We start from the raw sequence: 12731 nt of genomic DNA on the forward strand, positions 1-12731 counted from the left end.
ACTCTTTGAATTTCTTCCTATCTTCAAAGGTGCTATCACACGAGACTGACTGACTTTATAAAATGTGCACCAATTTAAAACATAAGCAAGCTTGTATCTTTCCAATGGAAGCTTTATTTGCAAGGAGTAAGAGCTACACAAGTTAGAGCAACTATTGTTGTTGTGTGCCACTGAGTTGCCTGTGACTCACAGTGACCCTAGGCACAACAGCTCTGAACTTTGCCCTATCCTGAGCCAGTCTCATTCTCTCAAACAAACCTACCCCCATTACCCTAGCTACTTTGTCAATCCTTCTCACACAGGATCTTCCTCTCCAGCAGTGTTCCTCCACCCTTCCAAGCTTGATGTTCCTTCTCCAGGGACTGGTCTCTCCTGGACATATGTCCAAAGTATGTGAGAAGGAGCTTCAAAATTCTTGCCTCCAGGGAGCAGCCTGGTTTCACCCTCTCCAATACAGAACTATTTATTCTCTTGGTATGTTACTGTGATTTTTATTCTTGTTTAATCCTATAGATGTTATTCTGATCTCAGAATAATTGAGGAAACTTTAGTTTCCTACTTTAATAACATATCCAAACTAAAAGTGAATCTAAAAAAAAATCTCTCCACATATTTTCCTTAATTCAGCAGTAAAGGAGGACATATGTAAATACGAATGAAAGGTTAAGAAACTCTGGTGTCATAGTGGCAAGAAGCTGTGCTGCAATCCCAAAGAAACACAGTTCGAGTCCAGCAGGTGCTCTGTGGGAGAAGTATGGACAGGTCTTATACTACTAACTGCCTCTTAAATCCCACCTGGAGGGTCATCTCTGGGTTGGTTCTGACCCTCCAGTACACAACAACAATGCAAGATTATGTATTTTGGGTTCATTGGTATGACTATCAGTGTTAAAGATGGATTGACACAGTGACTGTAACAACGAGCTCCAGCATTATCAGAGATCGTGAGAAAGGTGCAGAACAGGGCAGGATTTCATATTCATTATTCACTGAGCTTCTACAAGTTATAGTTGACACAACAGCATCTAACAACAACAACATGTGGAACACTGCCTCAAGTGCACAAAGACTGATGATGACAAACACTAAGATATTAAGGGGTCAACAGCGTTAACAAGAAATGTGACCACAGGTTTATAGAGTCTGCACCATTTGATTACCTTGATTGTCTTTTTTATCTATAGCACTGAGTCAGAAAAGTAGATTAAAAATACAAAACTGTAAAACTGTTTGACCATCTAGTAACATTTAAGTCTGACCTCAATTATAAATCTATATTTCATTTAAAAGAATCAATTAATATTGGTTTAAAATTACTGCATCTAATATGATTTCATATTCTACTGACTTTCTAACTTGATTTTCTTTTCCTACTTTTACCATAGCTGTAAGGAGATCTTCAGCTAGGCATAGCCTATAGGAGGCTATATAGTAGCCTATAGGATCTTTGTTATCTCTGATGTTTCTCTTCAATTCTCTACTGTTATACATACTGTCAGTCTACAGTTTTCACAGTAATCACTTGGAAAAACATTTTAGAAAAAAATTTTCTTATAGAAAGTACTCTGCAGATTATGCTACCAACAGAAATTTTATTTTTTCTTCTAGTAAGTGAAATTATTTGTAAACAAAGAGTGAGACATTCTTTCATGTTCCCAATTTCTTCTACATCAGATTTCAATACTTACTAAAATTAGAAACAGAGCATCTTTCTTTGTGTAAGACATAACACCTGTTGTTGATAAACTTCTGAATTGTTCGTGATAAACAGGATTTCAATCTGAGTGCATTGTTAGCGAAAGGCTTTGTATTCTACACAGGTTTTTTTTTCTGCACTAAACAAAGACAAAGCAATACAATAGAATAAGATATATATCTCATGAGAGGAGAGTGGTGGATATAAAATATAGTTCCATTAAGAACCCTAATGATTATGTTTTTAAAGAATCATAGAAACTTTGTGGGTCCATGGTGAGACACAGTAATTGGTCAGAGGCTCCAGGTAACTGATAAAATATATTTATGCTGATGGAAATTTTATTTATCACCATATTTATGTTGAAGCCCAACTGGCATAGAATTCTGTAATGTGGTTCTAGTCTTGACCAGTAAGTCTGGAGAATTGCTATGGGACTAGACCTCTATGATCCATACGAGGGCTAGATGCAGTCACTTGCTTCAACCCAAAATTTCTCTTCTCCTCTCCAGGTATAAAAAGCATTTTGGGGGTAAAGTATCAAGAAATTGAAAAAAAAAATAAGCTTATTATTTTTCCCTGAGACTAGGAGACACTCTGAAATAATTTAGTGAGGGAAGAACGCATCCAAAGTTCAAGGGCTAAAGTTTGTTGGCAAAAGGTTCTTCTCTTGATCTTGAAACTGGTTCCTAACTATTCAAATACAATGAAAGCAGTCTGAAGGAATTATACTCTAGTAACTGTTTGGTACTTCCTGAAAGTTTTCAGTGTCAATCATTTTTTCTAGTACAATGACTGTTTATTCTCTCCATCTTCTTTTAATGCTTTCGAGGTCATTCAAAATATTGCCCATAGTATCTTTCAATACTGCAACACAGGTTTCAATTTTATTTTCAGCTCTTTGAGCTTGAGAAATGCAGAGCAAGTTCTTGCCTTTTAAGTCCAATTCCAGCTCTTTGCACATTCCATTAAAATACTTTGTATTCTCAAACTGCCCTTTGAAATCTTCTGTTCAGCTCTTTTACTTTGATAGTTTTTCGTTTTGGCTTCTCGTTGCTCCAAAGCAATCTTTAGAGTCTCTTCTAACATCCATTTCCATTTTTTCTTTATACTCTGTTTCTGTAATTACCTTTTGTTTTCTTCATGGATGACATCCTTGATATCATCCTGAAACTCATCTGAGCTTGATCGTGCTCATGCAGAACTTATACCAGGACCAGGAGTCTGTTGTGCAAACAGAGCAGGGGATCGCTGCATGGTTTGGAATTGGGAAAGGAGTGCGTGAGACCTGTATTTTCTCTCCATACCTATTCAATCTATATGCTGAGTAAATTACCCAAGAAGTTGGACCCTATGAAGAGGAATGTGGCATCAAGATTGGAGTGAGTGAGACACATCAATAATCTTCGTTATGCAGATGACACAAACCTGCATGCTGAAAGTGAGGAGGACTTGAAGCTCTTCAAGGAATGCAGCCGTCAGTATGGATTACATGTCAATGTCAAGAAAACAAAATTCTTACCACTTGACCGATAGGCAGACTCATGATGGATGGAGAGGATATCAAAACCTTCAAAAGCTTTATCCTGTTTGGATCCATAATTAACACCCTTGGTACCAGCAGTCAGGAAATAAGGAGACATACTGCACTGGTAAAATCTGCAGTTAGGGACTTCTCCAAATTATTGAGGAGTAATAATGATGTCTGAGGACTAAAGTGCATCTGATTCAGACCATGGTCTTTCTGATTACTTACTATGCATCTGAGAGCTGGACAATGAATAAGGATGACAGAAATAGAATTGACGTCTTTGAGCTGTGGTGATAGAGAAGAGCACTGCACATTCCCATGGATGGCCAAGAGAATGAACAGATAGGTCTTGGAGATGGTACAGCCAGAGTACTGTTTAGAGGCAAGAATAATGAGGCTTTGTCTCACATACTTTGATCATGTTGTTAGGAGGTGCTATTCCTTGGAGAAGGACATGATGCCGGGAAGCATTGAAGGTCGGCAAAGTAGAGGAAGACCCTCAATTAGGTGGATTAACACAGTGATTGCTGCAATGGGCTCGTGTGTCAGTAAGCGTGAGGATGGTGCAGGATAGAGCAGGATCTAACAGGGTTCAGATCTTTTGTTCATAGGGTCGCTATGAGTCATTCTTGACAGCACCTAATAACAACAACTGTTGAGTGGATGATGCTCTGTAACGGCTGGCCAGTATTGATCACCCTCACAGCTGTCATCATTCTCCCTCTCTGTCACAAGCATGTGTCTCCTACAAATCTCACAATGACCACTGTAGAAGTTTTGAAATTAGATCCACAGTCATCCTTAATTGTCAATGTTTGTCAAACAGAGGATTTTTGCTGCACTAGAGAGCTTTAAAAGATGCAAAGTATATAAAGTCCTGGTAAATCCTTGTGTTCACTATTCTTCTATGATAATTACATCTCATTTTCTTACTGACCTAACTCCTTGTAAGCTGAATTAATATTCGATGCTTCCAATAACTGCTGCATTCTTTATCACAGTCCATGTGTTACAGATCTATTAACATTTGGGCTATCAAAATTAAGTCAGAAAACGTACAGTAACATTTCCAAATTATAAATTATTAATAAGCAGAATGATATTAGAAAATGTAGCTTTCCTGATAACACTCACAAATCAATCCTAAAAGTTGATAAGAGAACCTAGGAAAGAAAACTTTCATTTTCTTATTTTAAGGCCATTTTATTCTTCTTTTTCTTTGGAAGCTCATAATGTAAATTATAAGGAAAATCTGTAATGAAAAGATATTTAATGAAATTCATCATGTACCTTATCTTATTATTCAACAGAGAGAATTTCACAGTTGAACCATTTAAACTCTGTAATTATGTAACACGATGCTTACAAAGCAGGTATTACTAAACGAGTACAATTAAGCAAGCTGGTGGTGGCGGCAGCTTGGCAGGGGACCGGGGGGTGGGGGGACTGGTGGAGACGAGAGCTAGTCCAAAACAGAAATGCAAGCTGCATAGCATGATTATGACATTTCAGGAAAAAAAGAATCCGAAATTTTATTAACATGCAGAACACTGAAAATCAGCTTGAGAAAATTTGAAGAGATTAACTGAAAAAAATAATCCAATGGATTGCAAAAGAAAATCATCTTCTATTCATTTTTAAGGCATTTGGACTCCCCCCCCTTTGAGGATTAACTAGGTAGTCATTTGGAAATCTAAGCTTTTAAATTTTATTTAAAACTTTTTTTAATAATATTTTTAAATTTTAAATTTTATCTGACTATGGAGAAGGCATAGGGAAGCAGATGTTAATATGTCAATTGCTATTATTTCTATTATTTACATTATCAATGACTCAGTCACTAATCACATTGTCCTAAATACCCTGTGTAGAAAATATCAATAGAAAGGCAATAATTAATAATCTAAACTATTTTAATTCAGTCATGATAAGTGGATGAGAGATATACTTTCTTAGAAGAAAAAAATTGTCAAGTAATGCTACCACACTACTCTCCTATAAAACTTTCTGGCATCATACAGAAAGTCTTTGTGGTGTTCAGGTTCTCATACTGACTCTTAATGCATGTGAGGCAGCCAAGTATATTAAACAGCTTACTCCCTATTATGAACTAACTCAAAGTTACACTAGAACCAGAAATTCGGCTTTCTAATATCACAAAATAGACACCAAATGACTGAAGTGGATGAGGTTAGGTTTCCAGATAATTTCAACTCTACCCCAAACAGATAGTGGTCGGGGAGGTGGAGGGGAAGGCCTGAACAATTCTAAAATCTCCTTGGCAAAAGCCACCAAAACATCAATTGTCAGTTGCTTTGGAAGTCCTGACTTCTGTGATTTTGTACATCAGATTGCCAGAGTACAAAAAAAAAAAAAAAAGGAAAGGAAGAGCAATGATGCTCTATACATTGAAAGCACAGTGAAGGAAGGCTCCAGGTTTAAAGAGCACAGAGAATCAGCACCAGATGGAAATCCTTGCCGGTTGCTTCACATGCTCAAGATGCTGAAGACTGGCAATACTGGAGCTAGTTTCGACACAGAAGGGACATAACTGCAGGAAGCCGTGCAGGTGGAAGGAGCAGGCCACCTGGAGAATGCACGCTCACCCCTTGAAGGTACACTTGTGGCCTGATGATCCAGGGGTTGGAAAAGAGGCTGCTCATTGCCTTGGTCAAGAGGAGTTGGGTAGGAGTGTTCATCTTCACACCAGGAAGAAGGTAATAAGAGTCAACTTTGAACTGATGTCATTGTTAGCCCTAAAAATCTTTGTAAGTATATATTAAACAATTACATGAAGTTGTTGGAATTTTAAAAAGAAGAGTTTTAGATGATTTACAATACATATTTTCTGCTTTTTTTACTTTCATTTAATTTTTTTATTATAATTTTCCAAAAATCTCGCACTGCCATCTTTTTACCCAAGAAGATACACACACAAATGGAGAAACACACACACACACACACACACACACACACACACATTGTAACAATTCATATTTGCATAGTGGTTCTAAAATGATATGGAGATTTGAAATGATAAAGGCATGGTGATTTGAAAAATCATTGATGATTCAGTCATCAATAAATTAGGAAAAAAACCCTCTGATTATAATAAATCTTTTCTGTTTAGTGACCTCGGGGCCTTAATGAACTTGTACAATATAATTTGTTCAACAGTTTACAATACTAAAAAAATTATTGACAAATGTAACACTTCCAAAAAAGATCTTCTTTAAATAAATTGCATCAGAGATGAACAAGAATTTGCCTAAACCACATTTAGATAGCACTTAATTTGATTATAAAAGGCTTTAAGTAAAAAATGGTAATTGTTGAAATTATTAGTTTACCAAAATAAATACTGGAGTGAGAATCAAAGACTCAATAAAGCAATCACATTCTGTGGTTCAAGGCTATTATGCATTAGCAGGCAGGTAAACCTCCAATCAAATGAACTTTAGTTGCTGGGGTCTTTCAAAAGATCAATTTGCAGTCAACAACCTTAATATTAAGGATAAAGTGCTTTGTTGTGTTTACTTTCTGCTTTGTGGTTAACTTTCAGATATAAACAGTACACTATGTCTTATCAGTTGTGTTTTAAAACATACCAATTTTTTCCATGAGATGAGAAACTCAACATACTATGCATAAACCATATAATAGCATCAGCAATTAAGATTTGTACATAATTTTCTTTTAAAATTGTTAGAAACCATACTAGAAAAGTGAAAAAATATTCCTTTTCTTTCTGAAAACAAACCATAAGATGCTTGACATGCTTAAAGATTACTCCCATTGTAGAAGTTAATAAAACATTACATAAAATAGTATCATTTCAGGGTAGTCAGGGGAAAGAGGGCTTAAATATCTACAGAAACTCAAGAAGGGGAAAATACTCATGAGTAAAATTACTGAAGAAACGTTGGTAGGGAAGAGAGAAAAGCAATCAAGAACAATCAGACATTTGTATTAATTTCAATTACTATGAAATGTACCACGTGCCTTGTAAAGTATAGCAATGATCAGTCTCAATCTGTGGTTGTGTATCTGAAGTAAACAACAAACAAAAAAATAACACCAAACCCAGCTAATTACGACTTACAGTGACCCTACAGAACAAAGCAGAACTGACCCAATTGAGTTTCCAAGGCTATAGAGTAGAAGAAGCCTGCCACATCTTTCTCCCACAAGGAGCAGGGAGGTTTGAATTCCCAACCTTCTCTTAGCAGTTGTGTGTTTAAACATGACCACCGGGGATACATATCACATGTAAGTGTAGAAAATAAAAGAAAATGGTTCAGAGAAAAGTATAAGTCACCATCATGGGATTTGCATGAAACTTGTGACAAGGCTGTTAAAGTAAACCAGTTTCAAAGTGCAGCTAGCCCTGCTATACTGGCAGCTCCCCAGGCAGCATTAAAAGCTCTCCTTAAGTACCAAGTATTCATAGTGGTGACTCCACCAAGCCTGTTTCCAGGAGTTATTTCTTACCTCACTTGCAAGAGAATTTGCAGGAAATTCTTGCTTATATGAAAACCTACTTTGAATCAAAAGCTCATTTCCAGTCCTAGGAAATTATTTCAAATATACCTTTTCACATGCCTCTCCTAGAGAAAATGGAACTAGTCTGATTTTCCATATTTTATTTTCCTGACGTGTTTTCTTTGTTTTTAAAACTTGTGGGCCAGATTATTTTTTTAAATTAATGTTAATTTATTTCACTGATATAGACACAATTTGCCCAAAGAAATTTTATGGAAACACTAAGCAGATTTCAGGCTAGGGCAGGGCTCAGATCTGTTGCTCCTCGAGTCACTATGAGTCATAGCTGACTTGATGACACCTAACAACAAGAGCAACAAGCAGCTCTCACAGGATTCCCAGTGAAGTGCTTGGCTACGAACTGTAAGGTTAGTGGTTTAAATCCACCTCGAGGTACCTTGGCAAGATGTAGTGATATACTTCTGAAAAAATCATAAACATTAAGGTCTCTATGAAACATATGGGGTTGCTTTGAATCAGATCAATTAGTTAAGTTAGCTTTCACACTTACCCAGGTCACTCTCAGCAGCCACTCAAATCTAACCAGGCTTTCGGTCCTTGGATTCAGTCTAAGGTGCTAGACCACAGAACTCTTTCAAGAACAATTAATGGGTTAACTGATAGTTAATGTGCACCCAGGTGCAAACCAATTTAACAGTAGTTTCTTCAGGAATTCAGAAATCAGGTACTCATCACAAAGGTTGCATCAGCTCTGAATGAACATAAACCTTTTTATCAGGATCACTGCTTTTTTTTTTCTAATATGGAGGCCAAAGTTAAGAGATTATTAAAACACGTATGTCTGTCCTCATCTTCAGTTTTATGTTCAAGATGATATGAGGTATTTATTACATTCTCAGTGTCTGAATAAATTCTACAAGTACGAAAACACATTTCCTACTACTGAAATCTTCCCTCTGAGGAATATGGTTTTGGAAAGCAACATTTTAACTCAGTATATGCCAACTTTTTTTTAGTGAAACAGCTATGTGTTACAGGCCATAGTCTGTGGGAAACAGGTTTTTTTGAAAATAAAAGCTACCAGTGAGGATCTTCATTTTGATTGACAATGTTAGGATCTTTGATAAATACTAAAGTTCAAGTAGGAAATAAATCTAAATTATTTTCCCTACCATCTCAAATACAGATTCATATTATAGCTCTCTTTATATAATGTCCTGGCATTGATACTGCAGAGTTTACAATGCTGGGATATTAATGAAACCTCTGATGGTTTTATTTTCACCACTTTACAAAAACAGAAGTATGCTGGGATTCTCACAAGAACCTTGAGAATGCAAGAGCCAGATCCTAACATGCTTCCATAATGGAACTTAGGCTGAGAAAGAAAAGCAAATTAGTTTTAAAAGAGTAAGCTGAAATTATAAAAACACCATTATTTCAAAAGGATGTCCCAGGTATACTCGGTTAAAAAAAAAATCCTTGCTAAATAATTCCAAAAAGCAGCACTGGAAATGCTAGTTATAAAGCAAGTATCAGATAACACAAGAACACATATGGGATTAACAGTTCATCCTACCTATTTACATGTTACATTTTAATAAAATATATTTCATTTGATAGTAGTCAGCAAAAATCAGATGAACTTTCAAATATCAGTGTTCTGGAATGTTGAAAATACGTTTATAAATCACTAGTTTACAAGACACACTTTAAGGAGTATCCAGAACTAAATACCAGATGCTATGAAGCAGGAGTGTTTCAACAATATTTCTTTGTAATACAAGATCAAGTGTCTTATATTTAGATTCTACATTATGATTTTACTTGACTTTGAGAAGGAATGATTTTCATTTTAGAAATAAGAAAATTTCTTGGCGAGGGCTGGGCAGGGAGAAAAGTGCAACAATGAATGAATGGAAATCCAAAATCTCTGTAAATGTTCATTAAAATGAATAAAATAAAATAAAAACCAAAAAAATTCAACTGTTTACTCCTTTCATCTTTCTAGTTATATCTGACCCTAGCCTTCCTTTATTTCCTGGTTTAGTGGTCCTATTGATAGAAATTTCAAGCTAAAATAAGTTATAAAGTGAAGACTTGTTGAACTTATTAGCATGAGCCATTCTCAATTATATTTTCTTCACCTACAACTCATATGGTTGGGGGAAAAACATGGCTATATAAATAATAGCCCTACATTGACCAATGACAGATCGATGCTTTTTTAGCATCAATTCTTTGAACTTAAGAAAGGCATGTCACAATTTCAAGCTTCAGTAATTTCCAATGAAAACTGGAATAATAATTAGTAAGTTATTATATGTAACTTAATTACAAAAATAACACTCTATCTCTGAATGTTATTGCAAGGATGAAAATGCATAATATATGTAAAATATCTGAGACACAGAGAGTATTAAATAAATGCTTGCCTTAATAGGAAACTGATGTCAATAAGCATAATTACTAAATGAACCGGTGTTTTCTTTCTCAGAGGAATGTTTCAAACTGGTCAGCTATTGGAGGGAGATTTAATAACGGAATCAAAGTTCTCAGATTTAAAAGAGCCTTAGAATTTCAAATCAAGCCTCCTGCCTGACTTCTGGTTTTAAAAGGATTTTATGTAAGTAGTTACTGAGGTTCAAAGAGGTTAACAATTTGCCTAAGGCCACCCAATGAGTTTGTGGAAGAACGCATGGAGTGCCTAAACTGGAATAGAGACCTCTTCAAATGCATTTTTTTTAAGAAAACATATTTTAATTTGTTTTAGGGAATTAAAAAAAGTTGACTTTTTATTATATTATGATGAAAACCATTATTTATAATTTTCACATTTTTATCTAACAAGAAAAAGGGTAGCTCTTATATTTGAGAAGAGTAGTTATAGAGAGTAGTTTGGGGAAATTTATGTTTTTTAGACTTAGCAGGAACAGAGACAGCTCATGATTCCATATTTATGTCTGACTGGTCGCCTACCTTGATTGCAGGTTTTTCCGGCATATCCAGGGTGACACTTGCACTTGTTTGGTCCGACACATTCACCATGTTTGCACTGTGGTTGACACACAGCTGTGAAAAGAGGACATCTTGTATTATTTCCAAGGAGACAGCACATCAATGTTATTTTATCTCTGCTACATATTAGTTTGATAAAAGAGAAAAAGAAATAACAGAGCAAATTGACAAAAACATAAAATTACTATTTTTGCAACGGTAAGTTCTGTACAAACTATCATTGCACCCTTTGAAAATGGGAAAAAACCTCACCCCCATGACTCAGCTTTGAGCTAAACAACGGAGAGGTCTATGAGGTGAACAATAACAGCAAGAAGGTATTCACTCCTTAGAATCATCCATCATGTACAGTCAAAACGGCAGCTTTTGACCAGGGTTTAGACTCAGAAGGCAGGAGGGAGTACAATAGAAGGATTGATGGAAACAAAAATCACAGGGAGGAAGTGGGGAGAGTATGATGACAGTGGATATTGTAATTAATATTGAAAGAAAGGTAGGTGTGATGGTTGATTAGGAAATATATCTGCTTTGTAAACTTGGACTCAATTCATACTAAAAAAAGCAGTTCTTTTCCATTTGTATTGGATATGTACGAGATCCAGTTACATTTCAAGTTTAAGTATAAAAAAGTGGTGTATTAGAATTAATATTGCTAAGGTTGAAGTGATACAAAGTGAAATAAGCACTGAACTTCAATGGTGTTTGAAATTTCAGCTTATTTTATTAATGAATTATGAATTTTATTAAATTTTAGAATATTTCTATCATTGATCATTCTTGACTCCAAAGTTTATCTCTATTGCTCATTATCAGTCTATAACGGCTTTCTAGCTTTAGTACACTAATATAAAGTACAAAGTTCTGTTTCACACACAAAACTCCATCAGCCAAATTCTGTTACCCTCAAGACTTCAAAACGCTTTCAAGTCAGCTCTCATTCTTTCACAGATTTTCCTAATCTGTCCAAGTACCAGATGAATATTCATTCTATTTCTTGTATACCAGTGATTTAAGATATTACAATATGATAGATTACTAAAAAAAAAAAAAAGGTTTGCATATTCTGTTTCAACAAATGAACTGGGTATGTGTTTGCTCCACAAAGACATTTGACAATATCTGGAGATGTTTTTGGCTGCCATTTGAGAAAAGGCACTACTGGTAGCTAGTAGCTAGAAGCTAGGGACACTGCTGTACCCTAAAACGCTCACACAGGCACTCCCACAACAAACTATCCAGACCAAAATGTCATGGCACTTGCTTATAAATTGATAAATTTTGCTTTACTATAAGTATTAGCCCATGTACTATGAGAGATGAAAAAATAGTTCTCTAACATGGCCATTGGTCTCAAGAAGTTTACACTCGGTGATGAGAGAAAACAATCACATATTTTTATTCAAGCCAATACTTAATTATGGTTAAAATGGATAGCACCTATGTGTGAAGAACTTGTTCAATAAGAAAATACATATGGATTTGTACAGAAAGTCTTATCGAAGAGGACTGAGCTGGATTTTAAAGCCCGGGTATAAATACAAATGGGTATATGAACCTGGAGAGAGGATGAAAGACACCCAAGTGTTGAGGACTCTCCTTCATAGGGTCACTATGAGTCGCCTGTGACTAGACTCAACGGCACTTAACAACAACAACATCAACATAGAGAGAGAGAGAGATCAGTTGGCCCAGTGGACAGAAAGCAATGCTACCATGCCAAAAATGGGTGACTTTTAATCCATGGCCCTAGGGCCTGTCTTTCATTGTTTTTGTTCAGACATTCCTCTAGGTCGTATAGCCCTGGTGTACAAGTTGCAGTACAGCAGTAACTTGTGGTTGCTGTGAGGCTGAACACTGTGACACTGATGTGTCAAATCCGTTAATGGTTGGCTACCCAATGCGGACAGAGAGTGGGGTGGAGCTCCCTGATTAAAACAAGCTTGGAAGGAGGAGTGGCATCCACTTCTATAATAGCTTGCCTCA

At 35.9% G+C, this 12731-nt stretch overlaps 1 protein-coding gene across 4 annotated transcripts in view; it reads right to left on the reverse strand.

The window, feature by feature from the left end:
• NPNT (nephronectin) overlaps positions 1–12731 on the reverse strand; it is a 111164-nt gene that overhangs the window by 53810 nt on the left and 44623 nt on the right. For 2 of the 4 annotated variants that reach the window (XM_006881112.1, XM_006881114.1), the window contains exons 3-4: positions 10710–10802; positions 5834–5926 (exon numbers count right to left, since the gene is read on the reverse strand). In XM_006881112.1, the coding sequence (XP_006881174.1) occupies positions 5834–5926; positions 10710–10802 (186 nt within the window). The remainder of the gene's footprint in view (positions 1–5833; positions 5927–10709; positions 10803–12731) is intronic. The other 2 variants (XM_006881115.1, XM_006881113.1) reach the window with 1 other exon arrangement.

This window comes from Elephantulus edwardii, unplaced genomic scaffold (assembly GCF_000299155.1).
Source record: "Elephantulus edwardii isolate Elephantulus edwardi_28Jun2011 unplaced genomic scaffold, EleEdw1.0 scaffold00012, whole genome shotgun sequence".
In the NCBI taxonomy this organism is placed as follows: Eukaryota; Metazoa; Chordata; class Mammalia; order Macroscelidea; family Macroscelididae; genus Elephantulus; species Elephantulus edwardii.